A 20421-nucleotide genomic window follows, 5' to 3' on the forward strand; every position below is an offset into this window, starting at 1 on the left:
ATTTAATACATTTATGTGCAGAGTTCATATACGGTATGATTTTAGTTATTTACCATTATTTTGTTCATGCAATTCCTACTGATCTATTTACATATTTACCATTAATAGATTAGGCACTGTTTTATAAGACTATAATGGCTAAAATACAGTGTCAACAATAATGGGAGACATTTTGAGCAGCAACATAAATGTTTGAGATAATTCACTGATTAAACACACTCTGTAAAATGACATATGCTTTGTAAAAGTAGTACTATTTTCTCTTTAAAGTACATTTCCTATAGGCTACTGTATTCCTAGCAGATATACAATTATGTTATATATTTTTGTTAAACATTATTATACTTATAGTAATTAAAGTAACCTTTACGTTAAACAAATACTCAAAAAAAGTTTCATTTTCTGTGTAAAAACTGTGTTGTCCTCTTTCCTTTTTCTGTTTGATGCAACGCAGTTGATGACTCTGCCGCAGGGGGGCGCTGCTGTAGTCATACGGTCACATGTGTCACTGAACCAGGAAGTATTTTGGTGTGACGAGAGCACATGCGCCGCTCATCATCACATCACATCACAATCATGCTGCAGACATACAACTACACTCATAATTTAGTGCAATCTGTATGTGTGTGTTATTAGTAGAGACGCTGAACAATGCGTGTGACTGTGGCGCTCTTCTGCCGTCATGCACCTGAAGTCTTCATGCGAGTGAGTTTTGCAGTCTTCATTCTTTCATTCTGTTTTGTAGGACTGAAATTAGCAGTAGTTGATGTACTGTATATAAAAAGATTCATAGCTGAGTGAATGTAATATAAATTTGTGAGCAAACAGTAAGTTATTTCGTTTGTGTTCCTCAAGACATGTTTCTTATATAAGTAATAGACTTCAGATGAAGACAATTTTAAGGGATGCATTAAAGTAGTCAATGTTGAAATTGTCAATGTGTCTGTCATTATTACTAACTTAACTTAACTGAATTATATATATATATATAATGTAATAGCTAATATTATTTTATATATATGTTGAATTCTGAAGGTATGATATCTCACTCTCTTTTCTTTCAGGACTTGAAGAATTGTATTGGAATTCTGAGTGAATGATGGGTCAAAATGCAAGCTACATTAATTACGGGTCATGGAAAAACTAGAAAACTCGACAGATTGCAAGGAGACTGTGTCTCCACTAAACAATTCAGGGTCTGTACTGAACAGCACCGTCTCCCGTCATGAAGCTATGGGGTTTGTGCTGGTGCATGCAGGTGAATGTGGGTCCCTTTGGGAATTTAGACTGCGCTTCTTCAAGACATTTCTGCATAAACATGCTTCTGCACAAATTTAGATGTTACATGTGCAATGAGTAATTGTGAAGATTCCCTAAAATTGTTAAATTGTCATTATTTTCTCACCCTTATGTCTTTCCAAACTAGTATGTTGTTATTTTTGTCCATGGAGCGCAAAAGGAAAGGTTTAAGGAAATGTCCATTTAATAACACTTCATAATGGTTAGTCTGTCAAACTTCAAAAGGAGCCAAAAAACACTGTATAAGCACAATGAAACAAGTCAATATGATTGTATTCCACTTCTTCTCAAGACATACAAAAGCCTAACAGGCTATTATTTGAAGTTATTACTTACTGATAATTTCCCCTTTTGCTGCTGCTCTCAAATGTCATTCTCCATTCTGCATATTCAAACCAGCATGGCTCTTGAAACAATGGCCGGTGAATGGGATTTGAGAGCTTTGAATAGTATCTGTCGATAACAGTCTTAAATTTAGTATAGCTTCTGAAGACTTGAAATATAAGGACTATGTGTATGCTACTTTTTGTGTTTTTTTGTCTTTTCGACAACTTGACAGATTGTCACTATGAACATTGTGTGGAAAACAATGGAAAAAATAACAAATTGGTTTGGATAGGCATGAAGGTGACTAAATAAGGGCATTCAACTTTTTTGGCAAACGGTTTATTTAAAGAGATAGTTCACCTAAAAATGAAAAGTTTGACATTTACTCACCCTCATGTTGTTTCAAACCTGTATGAGTTTCTTTCTTCTGTTGAACACAAAAGAAGATATTTTAAAGAATGCTGGTAACCATACAGGTCTCTGTAGCCATTGGCTTCCATAGTATATATTTTTTTCCTACTATGGAAGTCAATCAACTGTTTGATTACCAACATTCATTAAAATATCATCTTTTGTGTTCAACAGAAGAAAGAATCTCATACAGGTTTGGGCGAGTAAATGATGACACAATTAACATTTTTTGGGAGAACTATCCCTTTAATGTTTAGGATCATATAGACTTTTCATGTATGAAACTTACTTTTTTCTCAAGACTTAAAAAAAAAAAAACTCATATGACAAGCAATGTCATCTAAGCAACTACAAACTGTTAACAGCTGAAGAACCTCACTTGTAAGAAATGTCTGTCTTATTTTTGATGATTTTATCTCCACAGGGGCAGGGTATCATTCAGAATCCAAAGCCAAGGAATACAAACATGTGTGCAAGAGAGCTTGCCAGAGAGTGAGTTGCATGTGATTCTTTATTCAAAACTTGATGCCTTGATGTACTTCTGCATTTCTGCTGTGCCCTGAAACCTTTGGATAGCTCTGCCAGAGGTCACGTCAACAAGATGTCAGTTCAGTGATATAGTCAACTTTCATTCCCAGCTCAGTTTGCATGATTTCTGATACGTATTGTGTAACGTTTTTAACACAAAGATGAATTCCTTCTTGCTTACATTTGCAAAATGTTATTACATTGTCAATATACAAAATCTAAGATATGCTGACAAAGCTGTAATAGATGTTTTATCAGCGAACAGTAATGCATAGGTTGGCAAGTTGCAATGCAATGCTTTTCCCTGTCCAGAGTGCCGTGTAAAGGATGAAAAGAAGGGATCAGGCTTGAGTAAAACACCTGTGCCAGGGAATTTGAGTTATGTGTTGATAACATGACACCAGCAGCGACCCGCGAACTGCTGCCCGGCTTAATATACCATTCCACGCTCTCTGCTTGAAGCTTGTCAAGTGGAAAACACTGCAGCTTTATTTGCTTTTTAAGCTCTTGGTATTGGATTATCACATTTTTAATGTTTTGTCTAGATTATTTCAGTGTGATCTTTTCTGCTTAAAGCTCTAGAATCCCGAAGTAGAGCAGAACACTCACTGAGTTGGTTTTAGGCACTGGCAGACATTAGGTTGCTGTCATCAGTTGTGATTTAATGTGTTTCAGGCTGTGGACAGGCTCAGAGCTGGAGGATTGGCACTGGAGGCAGTGACAGCAGCTCTAATAGAGCTAGAGGTGATAGTGGATCACAACAACTCACAAAGAAAATGGATAGAAAATATATAGTAAACATTTCAGATATTAATGGGATGACAAGCAAGTCAAATTCAACAATCTATATAAAAAAAAAGCTTTTATTTGTACAATTTCAGTTTTATTTTCCTTTTAGCTTTTGTAATTATTACTCATTTTAAAAAATATTTCTTTATAGCTTTAATTTATTTTCATTTTAGTAGTTTTAGTTCTAATTCCAGTTAGTTGCCAAGCCAATTTATTTAAGATTTTCATCTAATTATATATTTTATTTCAGCTTTATTTCAATGACCTAAAGCAGTTTTTAGTTTTAGTTTGCAATAACACTGAAGGGATTCAAAAAAAAAAAAAGCCAATTGTTTAGCTGAAGAAATATCTTTCCAAAAAGCTTTAAATATATATATATATATAAAAACCCTATAAAATAGTTTTAAAAGTGTGAATTGTAAAAATTACTTGATCTATTACCTTTATACAATGCATGCTATTGTAAAGACTGCAAGTGTATCCTCATAGTCTCGTATCCATCTGTGTAAAATTCAATATTCCGTCTACCCTGACTAAGGTCTATGACAGACAGAAAGTCTACACACATTTTCACAAATTTCTTCAGTGTTTTTTGGCACTAACATGCCATTAGTTGACATGTCAGACCACTCAAACAGGGCAGTGCTTTGAAAGTGCCGCTGCGTTTTCAGGGACAGCAACCTATGAATGACTTGCTTATAGTTGTGTCTGCATATTAAGCTGGGATAGGGAAATATAACATTTAGCTATTTTACTATTTTAAAACTAAAATGTGACAAATTTAGGGATTTTTCTGTGTATTGTTTCCAGTGGTGGACGAAGTACACAAATCAAGTACTTGAGTAAAAGTACAGATACCCTAATAAAATATTACTCCAGCAAAAGTATTAAGTACTCCTTTTCAATTTTACTTGAGTAAAAGTATTTGATTTTTAATACTGGAGTAATGTACTTACTTTAAATGTAAAAAGTACTGATTGGTGAATGCCAGCTCAGTCTGACATTATTATGAGTTATTATGAATTGTTATAAAGTAGCCAGCACTAGTCAATAAGGTCAGTATTATGTAGAAAATGTGTATTGGTCTGCAAATAAAAAAAAACCATTTAATTTTATTACCAAAACTTGTCATACACTGATAACTACTCTGATAATTACTGATAATGCAAGTGTGCAAACAAGTAAAAATAACAAAATAGGCCATGTATTATATAGAAAAATGAGGAAAACTGAATGCGGGTTGACAAATATAAACATACAGTACAAAATTAATTTGCATGTCCACATTCAAGTATTTCATGCTTAAACAGCTCACCCCTTTACAGCAGATATAGTTCACAAACAACTGATAGTCATGACCTTTTTCCTTTACAATAATAAATCCTAGGGAAATAAAAAGTCTGCATACTCCATCAATGAAGAGAAGTACAAGAATTGCGAGATAAAACCACTTTTTTTAACGGTAAATGTTTCGGTCACATCTGACCTTTCTCAATGCCAATTTGACAATGCTTAAAGGATTAGTTCACTTTAAAATGAAAATTAGCCCATGATTTACTCACCCTCAAGCAATCCTAGGTGTATATGACTTTCTTCTTTCAGACGAATACAATCAGAGTTATATTAAAAAATATCCTGGCTCTTCCAAGTTTTATAATGGCAGTGGATGGCAACCAACAGATTGAAGCTCAAAAACGTGCATCCATCCATCATAAACAAACTCCAAAAGGCTCCAGGGGGTTAATAAAGGCCTTCTGAAGCAAAACAATGAGTTTGTGTAAGAAAAATATTCATATTTAACACAACATTTTTTACACAAACTCATCGTTTTGCTTCAGAAGGCCTTTATTAACCCCCTGGAGCCGCTTGAAGTTCATTTATGATGGATGGATGCATGTTTTTGAGCTTCAATCTGTTGGTTGCCATCCACTGCCATTATAAAACTTGGAAGAGCCAGGATATTTTTTTAATATAACTCTGATTGTATTCGTCTGAAAGAAGAAAATCATATACACCTAGGATGGCTTGAGGGTGAGTAAATCATGGGCTAATTTTCATTTGAAAGTGAACTACTCCTTTAACCAGGAGCCATCTTAAGAAGTCACATGATTTATATCAAACTGGGGTGTTAACAACCCAAATAATTTTTTTTACAGAATTATACATAAAATGAACTTAACTTCAAAATAACGAGGACGACATGTTTTCATGACTTGTACCGTATTAAAATACTATATTATGCATAGGAATGTAGCATAATGGAAGTAAAAGTTTCCCTAAATAAAAATACTCAGATAAACTACAGATACTTAATAAATGTACTTAAGTACATTAATAAAGTAGAAATACTTTGTTACTGTCCACCACTGCTTGTTTCTTATTATTTTAGTAGAGAAGTAAATTAACTTTGAGGTTGATGTTTATTTTTAGGACTCCCCGTTCACCAATGCGGGTACCGGTTCCAACCTGAACCTCTCGGGTGAGATTGAGTGTGATGCCAGCATCATGGATGGGAAGTCCTTAAACTATGGAGCTGTTGGAGCCTTGAGTGGTGGGTGCTGGTTTGAGCTTTTTTGTTAAAGGTGCTATTTGAATTTCAAGCAAATCAAATAAAGGCCAACTTGCTACCTCCTTAGCCCTTTATAGGAAAGTGGCTAAGTGCATTTTGTGCGTGCAAGAATGCTTTCATTTGTTTATTTAGAAAATAAATGTAAATGTTATACATAATAATTATACATATGCGCTACTTCTTTTCACTCGAAACTAATTGATGCACAAAACAGGACCGATTTGACCTCATCAACCTGTTGCCATGTTGGTTAAAACTAGAAAAACTTGATTTGACATGCAGTGTTTTGAAATATTCTGCTAATCCACATACAATACAAAGGAAGTTTATTTAGTTTAACACTGATATTAGTGAAACATGGTGTTATTTTTCTTCTTTTTTTTTTTGGGTGCAATGAACTCCAAAAAATTCTTCAACAAAAGTGCTTGAGGAAGCCAAATGCAGGTTTCATCTATCATATTTAAAGCTATCTTGAGCAAAAGTGATACTAATGCTGCTCTTTCTATCAGGAATCAAGAACCCAGTGCTGGTAGCCAGAAGATTATTAAGTGAAACTCAGAAGGGGAAGCTATCAGCTGGCAGGATCCCTCCCTGGTGAGCCAAGCTCTCTGATGTTGGCTTTCTGGCTATCAACTTAGACATATACACAGACTGACATACTTCATTGATGCCGCAGGGCAAATATTTGGGTGTAAAACAGCAGCATTTCAATCGCAGTATGCACAGAGTATACAAACAAGTACTAACTTTGAGCAAGAGAAAACATGCTTGGACTAAATGCATTTATCTTGTGACCAAATATAGAAGTGTATTTTCTTAGCTATAGGAAATAGGTGCCAGTCATAGATTAAGACATATTCTGTAGATCGCAGTGGCCCCAAAAAGTATTTACTTGTGCCAGATTCCTTTGATAACTAAGTATCACACCAAGTTGCGTTTATTTTAAGATAACTCAAAAACACTTTTCAAACAAACATTTTCATATTGGTTAGGTTTTAAATTATAATACCATACATACACTACCATTCAAAAGTTTGGGTTTTGATAAGATGATTTTAATGTTTTTGACAGAAGTCTGCATCAAAAATACAATAAAACTGTAACATGTAAATAATTTAATTCTGTTTTAATAATAATAATAACAACTGATCTGACAGTTGTGCACAATTTGTTTTCAGGATTCTTTGATGAATAGAAAGTTCAAAAGAACAGCATTTATCTGAAATATAAAGCTTTTGTAACATTGTACACTACCATTCAAAAGTTTTGGGTCAGTAAGAATTTTTTGGGGGGGGAATTAAAACATATATTATTCAGCAAGGATGCATTAAATTGATCAAAAGTGACAGTAAATACATGTTACAAAAGCTTTCTTTTTCAGATAAATGCTGTTCTTTTGAACTTTCTATTCATCAAAGAATCTTGGGGAAAAAAAGTACACAGCTGTTTTCAACATTGATATTAATAATAAACTTTCTTGTATAATACATTTCTTGAGCACCAAATCAGCATATTAGAATGATTTCTGAAGGATCATGTGACTGGACTAATGATGCTGAAAATTCAGCTTTGCCATCACAGGGATAAATTGCATTTTAAGATATGTTCAAACAGAAAAGTTATTTTAAATTGTAAAAATATTTCACAATATTATTGTTTTTGCTGTATTTTGGATCAAATAAATGCAGCCGATCTAACTTATCTTTTGCTGAGTTCAAAACCAAAACAGGAAACCTCCAGTATAGAAGTAGAACGTTTTGTAGTGTGATGAAATTGCTCCTTTTATGTAAATCACATCTCTACTTTGTCAGTTTTTTAGTGGGCAAAGGAGCAGAACAGTGGGCCATCAGCCATGGGATCCCAGCATGCTCTACAGAGAAGATGACCACCAGTGAGTGTCAGACCACCCACACTCTTCTTTCAGCTGCTTTGACTGCAGTCTTTTTATTAGATTTGTATGTATTAATAATACAGATCAGGACGTGTCTTTGGATTACTGAATATTGTGAACAAACACTCGCATTAATGTATATGTCTGTTGTGATTAACACTCTTATTGGTGAAAGAAGCTAAAAGTAAATGTAGAAATTGGAAAGTGAGTTTAAATACTATTATTTTCCATAATTAGGGGAAAACAGGAGGTAAAGATGTTAAAAGGCTCATATATTCTCAGTAAAGAAGCACAGTAGAGGCTGTTTTTAAATGAATTGAAAGGTCTTGTGTAAGCAGCAAGATTCCCTCCGCTCTCTTTGGATCTGTAAGGTGTGATTGGCATCCAGATAACTTTAATAGAAGTGTTTGCGGTTTTATTCTCTCACAATGCAGTGAGGTTTTGTTTGAGGCCTGCGGTGGAATTTTAACCTGTTACACAACACTTTCACAATGACTATTAATTGTGCTTTGTATTTATATTATGCTAGTGAGACATCTGCTAGTGTGTGAGACTTTCTGCTAGTTTCACATAATGCTAAACATGAAAGCGAAGGGTGCTTGACATCGCTATTTTTATACAAATGCCACCTATAAAATAAAATGTTATTGTTGTAATGTATTTCCAGATATTGACTGAAACTTTTGATTTCTGCAGGAAGACAGTAGTTACGTAGAACAGAATCTTCTAATTATCGGCCGTTGAATCTGTTAAATCTGATTCTGTTGCATAGAACTGAATAATATTGATATTTAATCCTAAAATATTTTCTGCCCAATTTTAGTTTTACTTTCAATAAAAGTGTGGTTATTTTATTTGATTGGCTTGTATCTTTTAAGTCCAGTATAATTAAAATGATTGAATTTCATCAAAGTCAATTATACAAAAGCAAAAAAAGCTAATTTAAAATAAAAAATATATAATTTAAAAAAAGTTTCAGTCCAGAATTTTCATTTCGGTTCATTAGGTGTGATTTTAAGTTACCTTTGAAGTCGCAGAACTGTATTGATATTCCTGAAACTTTCTGTTTGAGTTTTTCTAAACCCCTAAACTTTTACACTTCTGCACTTCAGCCTGGAACTTTTAATTGTATACTATCTATTTTGGTTTTGTTTTCATTTTATACTTATACTTAAAGTATAAGAATAAAGTTTAAAAGTTTACCATTGATGTAATTGTTCAGTATACAGTTGTTACTGGCAGCATTTAGTCTTCTTTCAGACTCTAGTTTGGATGCTGAATTGTGATTGTTTATATTCATTGTATATATTTAACCATTTAGCTACATGTTGATTATTGAGTGAAACAGACCGCAAACACCTTCTACTGAAGTGGCTCTGATGCAGCATTTTATTTTAGCAGTGCCTTGAACACATTTCTTTCAGGGAATCCAGTTCTTATATTGTCCTTTAACTGAATTCCCACAGGTTACAGTTTTAATGAAGTATGCTGTATGTGGAATCTGTTATATGTTGATGTTTTTACCAAAACCACAACAATCCCTCAGTTGTAAGTCTTTACAGTTGCATGTAATAATTTCATTGAATAATGATTGGCAAGACGACATGTGATCTCATCTGTTGGAGTATTTTTAAGCCATTGACAGTGTTATTTTTACCAGCCCTAATTGCATTCCATCCAATTCTGCAAAATGACTTAATTGTGCCCATTTCATTGATTCATTTTCTTTGATTAAGAGATTTTCACAGGAGTGGAATGCAGTATTTGGTAAACAATGGCTTCTATACTTTAATAGAGGGCCCCATGCCGACTCCCAGTGTGTGTCAGACAGCGATAGAGTGTGTGTTGTCAGTGTTGGAAATGATCTGATGCCAAAACCATGACCTCATTCCAACACATGTCCCATTATTTAGGGAGACTTTGAGGGTTTCAACCACATTTCCACCAATAGACTGATTTATTGTGAGAGTAAAGGCTCCCCCGCCAAACACACACCCTTGCTGCAATATATAATCATGAATAATAATACTAATAATCTAAGCAATAAGGCCACATGGGCAAAACATTTGTCAGCATTTCGTAGGTCTCATGACTCATAACACAGACAAAGTTTTTTTGGATTGGAAGTCAAAGCAGTGGAGTAAAATCTATTATTGACTGTCATGCCTTTTTCAACACTCAACAGAGTTCAGTTTGTCAGGCTACAAGAGGAACAAGAGGAAGATGGAGCTGGCAGAGCAGGTTGAGACAAAGAGGAGAAGACAATCGTGTGGACACGTGAGTGAACGTGCAAAATGATTGAGTCACTTCTCTCATTTTTGTGCTCATGTTATACATACAATGACATCCCATCCAACCAGGGTCTAAAATGTATACATGCTCAACACCAAACTATTTATAAAATTAATAATAATAAATAATGATACAGTTGTAATCTAAATTATTCAACCCCCATTACAAATCAGTTTTATTGGCAACATTTACAGACTTCCGGCTGTTTGCAATGAACAAATAAAAAAAAGTAATTAAAATAGCTCAACACAACAAATGTTTCAAGTGGTTTCCACAAATTCAACTGAAAATGCAAATTTAATGACTTCCACAGTCTCAAAATTATTCAACCCCCTGAATAGAATCCCTCACAACAGCACAAATCTGCAAAACAGGTGTTGTCTCAAGCACACCTGATGCAACTAATGAAGGGCTTCATTAGTTGCACCAGGTGTACTTGAGCTAGAACACATGAAATATTTGAACTGGCTAGGTTTGTTGAGTGTCGTGTTTGACTGCATGTTAGAAATATGGCACAAGTCAAAAGAATGGTCCAAACAGGATACAAAAAGATATCGAAGGCACTAAATGTTCATAGAGACATCATTTGAAAGCATAGTTTGCAAGTTCAAAGTTAAAGGAACGGTGGTTACACTACCTGGACGGGGCGGAAAAATGAAGCTATCAACGGCTGCAACCAGATTTTTGACAAGGCAGGTTCAGAAAAACCCTTGGGTGACTGCAAGACTTGGTGGCAACAGGCACTGAGGTTTCAGCTTGCACAGTAAGGCGCATACTAAATGCATGCTGTTTCCATGCCAGAACTCCAAGACGTACACCACTACTGACCCAAAAGCACAAGAAAAGTGCTCAAAATCATATATATAAGCCACAGAAGTTTTCGGATTCTGTTCAGTGGAGCGATGAAACAAAACTGGAACTTTTCAGCCCTACAGATCAGTGGTATTTCTGGAGGAGGAAGAATAAATCGTGCTGAAAAGAACACTGTCTACAGTTAAGCATGTTGGTGACTCGGTAATGCTCTGGGGCTGCTTTGCATCCTCTGGCACTGGAAACCTGCAGTATGTGGAAGGCAAGATGGATTCATTTTTGTATATCAGGAAATCCTAGGAGAAAACGTTGTGCCGACAGTGAGGAAGCTAAAGCTTGGGTGTCAAGGATCCCAAGCATACCTCAAATTCCACCAAGTCTTGGTTGCAGAAGAAGTCCCGGAAGATTCTACAGTGGCCATCCCAGTCACCTGAATTGAACCCCATAGAAAATCTCTGGTGGGAATTTGAAGGCGGCTGTTGCAACAGCATGCAAGCCCAACAATATTACTGAACAGGAGGCCATTGCTCATGAGTAACGGGCTAAGATTCCTCAGAAACGCTGCCAGAAGCTGGTGTCTGGTTATACATTTCGTTTGCAGCAGGTCATAACAGCAAAATGATGTTCTACTAAGTACTAAAGATGCATGCCATGAAGGGGCTGAATAATTTTGAGACTGCAGAAGTCTTTAAAAGTTTCATTTTCAGTTGAATTTGGGGAAACCACTTGAAATACACCCACTTGGGGGTGGTGTGGCGCAATGGATAAGATATATGCCTTTGGTGTGAGAGACCCGGGTTCGAATCCACTGTACGACACCAAATGTGTCCCTGAGCAAGACACTTAACCACTAGTTGCTCCAGAGGCGTGCGACCTCTGACATATATAGCAATTGTAAGTCGCTTTGGATAAAAAGCGTCAGCTAAATGAATAAATGTAAATGTAAATATTTGTTGTGTTGAGCTATTTCAATTACTTTTGTTTGATTTGTTCATTGCAAACAGTTGAAAGTCTGTAAAAGTTGCCAATGAACCTGATTAGCAATGGGGCTTGAATAATTTTGATGATAATTCAACTGTAAATAATATAATCATAATTATATTATTATTAACCAAAATATATTATACCTTTTAATTATCAATATATTTAATTGAATTATTATATTAACAAGTAAATGCTATAATATTCATTGTTGCTATTTTTATTATTATTATTATTATATATTTTTTTATTATTATTGTTATACTATGTTAATTTAATAATTATATGTACCTGGAATAAATAATGCAATTGTCATATGGACAAAAAGATACATTTTGGACCCTGAGTTTAACAGTGTTTTTAAATCAGGTAGCATTCTTCTCTTCACACTGAGTGCAAAACCTCTGCATGACATGAATCAATCACATCCATATTTTATATTTAATGTACAGTTACTGTATATGGAGAGGACCAATGACATTTAAGTATGGGCGGAGCTACCCAGCCTTCAGAATTAGAAACCAAGCTGCCATCAAAATGTCATGTCCTTTGTCGGTCTGGATCAGACTCGATTTTAGGAGTTTCTTTTTTTGAGTTTTTTTTAATAAAAGGGAACACTTTAGCATTCAGGATATGCTCTTGATTTTTGACATATGCGCTCTTTAAACTCTGATTAAAAAAAGACTGAACTAAATATGCAAGTTTCTCCTATAAATGCTCCATGATCTATAGGTTTCCACCCTCCCATTCAGTGCAACACATTTAATTAGGCCTAAACACAGTGCAGCGGATGCATTTGCTCTGACATTATTACTCGACTGATAACAGGATCTGCATCTGTTCAGTCCTCTAATTCAAAACCACCACATATACCCAGAGGAGGAAACCCATTGGGTAATGACTACCTTAAAGGGGGGTGTGGAGACCTCAATTACTCACAATCACAGGAAACACACATACGGATACTTGCTGCACTGCTGACATGGCACTGCACACAAGGAATTTAACTTGGGTGACACAGTTCTCTGATGCTCTTTTGTAGCTTCTTGTCACTGACCTGAAAAGCATGAGTTCACCAGGTAGACATGAAAACGTTCACTTCTTTTTACCCATTTACGTCAGAGCAGTTTCAAATGCACGATTTATTTTGTGGACTATTTAGGCCTTGTTTTTAAGGAACAAAAATCAATCAATTTATGTGTTTGTGATTGAGGCCTATGAGACATTCGTGCTTATAGGCACCACCCTGCTGCCCAATTTCCCACGCCAACATCTTGAAGTTATTTCACCGAATTATTTCCCGTAATGTGCTTGAACATGTTAGCATCTCTCCTACTTTTTTGGTGAATTTTCAAGGAAGTGATTTGACAGGTACACATGGAATGCAGGTGTCGAGGGAAAATGGCTTCCAGCTCAGATCCATCCGTGATGTGACGCTTGTGTGGTCCCAATGAGAAAGCGAAACGTGGGTCACTCCTGGGTCATTAGTTGCAAATTACAGTGTCTGAATGTGGGCGAAATGTTATTTGACAGGAAAGACAAATACGTCGCAGTCTAACTAGGTTCGGTATATGTGGTATTTGTGTTCGGAGTTCGAACCTTGTACGGTTTATTTTAAAGATAGCATCAGTTTGAAGTGAGTGATCGCTGTTGGCTCTTTCTGCATGAATGAACTGTGCCTCTGGGATGCCACATGGTCTTCCTTCAGTTCAGTTCAGTTCAGTTAAAACTTTTCTCCAAAGCTATGCATTAAATGGTCATTAAGATAACAACACATCTCCCAGTCTCCTCTCAAGTGGCCTGTGGTTTGTTTGATTTTATAAGTGCCATATTTATTGTTTTACTGGGGATGTAATGCATTTGTATGGCATGGATGGCCTGGGGTCTAGGGGTTCTCGCTCAAATTTAATGCGTTCTCAGAATTAAAATGTTTCTGTAACTTCTTTTATGTGAGTGAGTGGGTGCACTTGTGCTTTATAGAAATATGACTTTAGAACAACCACAGTTGTTTATATTGTTTTATGTCATTACAGTTTTCAAGTATCTAAGTGAGGTCTTAATTTAAATACTGTAAAAAATAAGAATTGGTAAACAATTAACAATATGGTTTTAAAATATCAATTTCGAAAAAGGTACCTTATGTAAAATTCATTGGTCAAAAAGTATTAAAAACCATGACAATTTTTTGGTTTTGGTTTTTTACAGAAAAAGATTGGAAACATTAAGTTGATTGAAGCAAGTTGATTGATTAAATATTTTTACCGACTTGCTTTTATGACACACCGAAATAGAGAGAATATTTTTTTAAGACATAAAGGTTATACAAACAGCTACCCATTAAGGAGAGAAAAATTGATGCTCCTCTTTGGAAAGGTCTGTGAGAGCAGATGTTGTTCTGAAGCTGATTCTGTCAGATTTATCGCTGATTGTGAGATCAATAATAATAACATTCTTTTTTAGCCTGTTCACTCATATTTTAGAAAGTTCTGAAGATCCATGGCCTAGTAATGACACTCTGTTCATGGGAAGATGAAATTATAAATTATAAGTCATCACGTCCCCTTCCGCAGTTTCCCAGGATCGGCCAATTTGTCAAGCGGCTCCATGACTCTTTCAGTCCACATCAACTTTCTTTCCAAAGTACACAGCAATCAGCAAATGAAAACAGTCCTTTAAAATGACCACTTTACTCATTATAAATGAGAGCATGAGGATCATTTTTCAGATGCTGATATGTAATTGGACTTTATTTGCTCAAGCTAGATAGCTATGTGTATTTCAGTACCCCAGTTTGACAAAGTTCAAGTTTGGTTATGGTAGCCAGCTGGGTCTGAAAGCTTACTTCATAGACAAGAAAGAAAGAAAGAAAAAACATTACAAGAGAAGCAATGTTCAGTATGTTTCAATCTAGTATTATTCTGGGCTTTGGAAAGTGCGTTTTTTGAAGTTGCCAGTAACCACAGCCTCTTTGTTCCTCTTTTTTGGCCCACGGTTTAGCATGAAGATACATTGACACTTACATTTTATTTTTGATTTCTCTGTATAAATGAGCAGAATGGTGCTGTTTATTATCTGTGTGTGATAGGAAATTCTAATTGAATGGCAATTGTGTGCGCAGGAGAACGATTTAGGCTGCTTGGAGCCAGTAGGAGACATCATGGTGGAAGGTGAGGAGAATAACTCAGCCTGTCTGGATACAGTTGGTGCGGTCGTAGTGGATCGGGAAGGGAATGTGGCGGCTGCGGTATCCAGCGGAGGTCTGGCCATGAAACACCCGGGTCGGGTTGGACAGGTGACCTTTGGTTTTCTCCGGAGTCTGACCATATTTTATTTAACCATAATGCTTAAATAATTTATAGGGGACTTTTCATAATTAAGGCATATTCACACTGAGCACAATTTTGTAGCACAACATGATGCATCATTACATTACCGGTCAAAAGTTTGCTCATAATCTTATTTTAAAGACTGCATTTATTTGATCAAACATACAGTAAAAAGAGTTAAAATAAGCTTATATTGTAATATGCTGATTTCATGTTTTAAGAAATGTTTTTTGTATCAATTTGAAAACAGTTTCTTAATATTTTTGTGGAAAGCATGATTTTTATTTTATTTTCAGGATTTTTGGATTAATAGAAAGAACTAGTAATACTATATGAATAGTATTTTTGTAACAATGTAAAAGTCTTTACTGTCACTTTTGATCAATTTAATGCATTTGTGATGAATAAAATTGATTTTCTCTTAAAAAAAAAATCTTACTGACCTTTTGAACAGTATCATATGTTGCAAATATTTGCACTGAAATTAGATCTTTTCACAGTGTAGGTTATAAGTGCTTTATAAACAGGTTAGGTGTGTAATCATAAAATGTTTGAATTTATTTAATTTAACTGCAATTTAATTTATCTTTTTCAACATGTTTTTCTTCATATCTTTCTGTGTCTCAGGCTGCTCACTATGGGTGTGGCTGCTGGGCTGAAAACGCTCGAGACGTCAGCCTTTACTCTACAGCTGTGAGTACCTCAGGTATCAAACACACCGGAGTCATATTAGTGTGACATTGCTGTACATTCACTGCTTTTTGACAAGTTTTGAGTCATTGTTTAAGAAATTTGTGCACAATTACAGTCGATAAAAAGATCTAATTTCTATTGCTTTGAAGTAAAAAAATCTTTATCATTCAAGCTCTTTTTGTCATTTTCTGTTCATTCTTTGGCCCTGATATGGATGTCAATCTGGCCCTGATATGGATGTCAATCCGTCCCTTCAACATCTTATTGTCATTATCCAGTGTCTAAGCAGGGACATATTTCAAGAGCAAAAATTTCTGCTTTACTTGGGATTCCTGCCGTGAGCGGGGCCCAAGGCCGTACACTTCACGTTTTAAACTAATGCTTTCTGTCACATGAATAAAACAAGCTTTTATTCCTTATATTGCTTGTGCCCAAGTCAATAGTCCACAGACATGATTCACATCTCCATACAACACATACAAGCAAGTCCATTGTGCCCATAGAGGATGTCTGGATTTCTTAAAGCAGTAATGATGAAAGACATATTGTTATTCATGGGTAGACGTGGACTAGGACAAGACGATTTGGTTTGAATGGATGCTATTGGAGCTATTCTCTTCAGGTCAAGATAAAAGAAAAGATGAAATCTCTCTTTGGGGGTATACGTCGCATCACAACACATCACTTCCTTTCATGTATGTACAGTATATGCTTTTTGGATATGAATATCCTCTTAGCAACTAATGGCAAGATTCGGTCAGACATGCTTTGGCTTCTTTGCTGATTGGGAAGGAGTGAACGTTAAGGGTGATGAATGAAGATTTTCTTTAGCTGAAATGGCCATAGTGAGTGCATTGTGCATTACGTTGATGTTACATTTATTAATCGTTTAATTTATCCCATCTCCCCTATCCGGCGCTGTAAATTTGCACATACTTTAACAACCACGTCATGGTGCATAACTGCACCTGTAACTTTATTATAATATTTCACGAGGCAGTGACATTGCTTTAACAACCAGACACCTTGTAAAAAGCTCTACTTGGCTTTGAAATGTCGAACTGTAGCCTCTGTTAATATGCTTCCCCATGCCATAATCACTTACACAACTTCCAAAGAGTGTTAAATTAAGATGAAGGCCATATTTCTTTTCTTTTCCTTCATCCTTTGTTCTGCGGCACCCTTGTGTGAAAGCACCTTTGGCCTGGCCTGAGCCCTGCAGTGAACACACACCTGGCCCATTGCAGAGAGACTGGGATTCATTCAAGCTTGTCATGTTGCACAGGGGTGCAGCGTGTATGATTTCCTCTGGTTAACAAAAAAACAAAAAAAACATGTTGGTGGTGTTGGCCACACAGGCTTTTTGAGAGATTTTGCTCTGTCTATTGCAGTTTAGTGTGTGTGTGTTTTTTTTTCTCCCATCTCACTATTGGTACCTTCAGTTCAAAAAAAAAAAAAAAAGTATATATAGATTTATATTTATATTATATATATATTTTTTTGTTTATAGACATATACGTACATACATATATATGTGAGTATGTATATAGACATACATAGACATATACATGCATATATATACATATACATACACATACATATACATACAACAAAAATTAAATACGTTTATTTATTTTTTTAATGATGTAATGAGAATTAAGTTGGAAAGTTTTTTTAATGAAAATGAAACCTTTATGGAACAAATCTTAACGGTATTAAAACAGGCTTTTTTAATTATGCAATATGCAATTTCTCTTTTTTTTTTTTTGATTTAGATGGGAAATATTACTCAGACATGTTCTTGATAGGTTTTGTGAGATATCCCCGATTGCTTGATTCAACAGGTCTGAAATATTACGAGCACTGTTTTACACGTGTGCTCCCTGTTGACATTTTTACTTTATAATCACACAAACTCATGTGCAACAGGCACGGAACTTACATTGTGGTTTGTGCCTCTTTGTTTTTGATCGTCCGCCATTCTGAAAACAAAAGCAGAATCACACATTTTATCACCTTCTCCCCCCATGGCTGTTTCAGCATGCATTTCTCTTTCATCCTCCTCAAAATTGAAAACTCATGGCGGTGAGGACAGGCCGTTCGAGTGTGCGCTCCAGCGGTGCACCTGCTTTTCATTTCCCAACTTAAAAGGCGTTCCTATCAAAAGGAGGAGAAAAACAATCATTCTGGCTTCATACTGACACAAAGAGCTTGTTTTCTCCCAGGTCAACCCTGTTAGCCTCAGCAGTGCTCGCTGTGGTTTCGCTGAGGGTGAAAGGCAAGTCAGTGTTGATTCCTTTTGCCACGTTTGCCCGTTTTATGCCATCTCTGGTTTGTTGTGTTTTATTTACTTTCCACTGGAAATTGAGTTTGCACTATCATGGCACTGTTTGCTTGTTAAATTAACTGTTAACTTGTGATATTGTTGCCAGTAACATCCATTTCTCAAGAGAGATTGAGAGGGTTTACGGTAACTTGAAAATAGTGAGCCAACGGTGGAGCCAGCCGTTTGTTCATTCTTTTGTTAAAACAACAAAAAAGAAAAAAGAAAAGAAATTAGCATCTAATTGTCATGGCAACAAACCCGCACAGAGTTTTGTTGTAGTTACCTGATATTTTACGGGGCCCACGTTTGTGTTTACAGAAACAACACGGCTATTTTCTTAAGGCTTTATGGTTTCTTAGACTTGAGAGGCTTCCAGACATTTTGTGTTTAAGGCATTTCTTTACACTCCCTCCCTTTTGAAAACTGGCTGCTGTACATGTTTGCCTTTGAAAGGCAAATGATTGTGACTGTCTTTAGTGTCTTGACAGTGAGATTGACTATTTTTAGATTTTACATGTTCTTTTAACTTCGTTCCTGTGGAGACGCCTGACTTGCCAAACAAATATAATACATTTAAAAATGTATTAAAACGCACAGACACACACACACACACACACACACACACACACACACATACACTCACCTAAAGGATTATTAGGAACACCTGTTCAATTTCTCATTAATGCAATTATCTAATCAACCAATCACATGGCAGTTGCTTCAATGCATTTAGGGGTGTGGTCCTGGTCAAGACAATCTCCTGAACTCCAAACTGAATGTCAGAATGGGAAAGAAAGGTGATTTAAGCAATTTTGAGCGTGGCATGGTTGTTGGTGCCAGACGGGCCGGTCTGAGTATTTCACAATCTGCTCAGTTACTGGGATTTTCACGCTCAACCATTTCTAGGGTTTACAAAGAATGGTGTGAAAAGGGAAAAACATCCAGTATGCGGCAGTCCTGTGGGCGAAAATGCCTTGTTGATGCTAGAGGTCAGAGGAGAATGGGCCGACTGATTCAAGCTGATAGAAGAGCAACTTTGACTGAAATAACCACTCGTTACAACCGAGGTATGCAGCAAAGCATTTGTGAAGTCACAACACGCACAACCTTGAGGCGGATGGGCTACAACAGCAGAGGACCCCACCGGGTACCACTCATCTCCACTACAAATAGGAAAAAGATGCTACAATTTGCACGAGCTCACCAAAATTGGACAGTTGAAGACTGGAAAAATGTTGCCTGGTCTGATGAGTCTCGATTTCTGTTGAGACATTCAGATGGTAGAGTCAGAATTTGGCGTAAACAGAATGAGAACATGGATCCATCATGCCTTGTTACCACTGTGCAGGCTGGTGGTGGTGGTGTAATGGTGTGGGGGATGTTGTCTTGGCACACTTTAGGCCCCTTAGTGCCAATTGGGCATCGTTTAAATGCCACGGCCTACCTGAGCATTGTTTCTGACCATGTCCATCCCTTTATGACCACCATGTACCCATCCTCTGATAGCTACTTCCAGCAGGATAATGCACCATGTCACAAAGCTCGAATCATTTCAAATTGGTTTCTTGAACATGACAATGAGTTCACTGTACTAAAATGGCCCCACAGTCACCAGATCTCAACCCAATAGAGCATCTTTGGGATGTGGTGGAACGGGAGCTTCGTGCCCTGGATGTGCATCCCACAAATCTCCATCAACTGCAAGATGCTATCCTATCAATATGGGCCAACATTTCTAAAGAATGCTTTCAGCACCTTGTTGAATCAATGCCACGTAGAATTAAAGCAGTTCTGAAGGCGAAAGGGGGTCAAACACAGTATTAGTATGGTGTTCCTAATAATCCTTTAGGTGAGTGTATATATATATATATATAGTATACAATAATGTTTTAGATGTTTATGTATTATATTATTTTATGTAAATATCATTTATATAAAAATAAAAACCTCTTTCATTTCAGAATGTCCTTTACAACATCTAAAGTGCATTTAATTTCATTGTTTAATTTATCTTTTCAAAGCCAGTTTTATAGGTATTGGTTTGTTCTTAACCCGGTTTCTTGTTACCAGTGTCCGATTCACAACTTGTTTAAGATTGTTAAAGATGATTCACAAACTGAACCGTTTTTTTTATTAGTCTGTCAATTACTATAAACGCCATACAAATGTATCTACTACC

The 20421-nt window shown here is 36.0% G+C and overlaps 1 protein-coding gene across 1 annotated transcript in view; it reads left to right on the forward strand.

Moving 5' to 3' along the window:
• The first annotated feature begins 516 nt into the window (after positions 1-516).
• tasp1 (taspase, threonine aspartase, 1) overlaps positions 517-20421 on the forward strand; it is a 33711-nt gene continuing 13806 nt past the window's right edge. Inside the window, exons 1-10 of the mRNA XM_084391153.1 lie at positions 517-705; positions 1065-1258; positions 2462-2529; positions 3241-3309; positions 5785-5905; positions 6433-6517; positions 7735-7814; positions 10000-10091; positions 15016-15189; positions 15851-15929. Coding sequence (XP_084247279.1) covers positions 1135-1258; positions 2462-2529; positions 3241-3309; positions 5785-5905; positions 6433-6517; positions 7735-7814; positions 10000-10091; positions 15016-15189; positions 15851-15929 — 892 coding nt within the window. The 5' untranslated portion in view covers positions 517-705; positions 1065-1134. The remainder of the gene's footprint in view (positions 706-1064; positions 1259-2461; positions 2530-3240; positions 3310-5784; positions 5906-6432; positions 6518-7734; positions 7815-9999; positions 10092-15015; positions 15190-15850; positions 15930-20421) is intronic.

This window comes from Rutilus rutilus (assembly GCF_951802725.1).
Source record: "Rutilus rutilus genome assembly, chromosome: 20".
NCBI lineage: Eukaryota > Metazoa > Chordata > Actinopteri > Cypriniformes > Leuciscidae > Rutilus > Rutilus rutilus.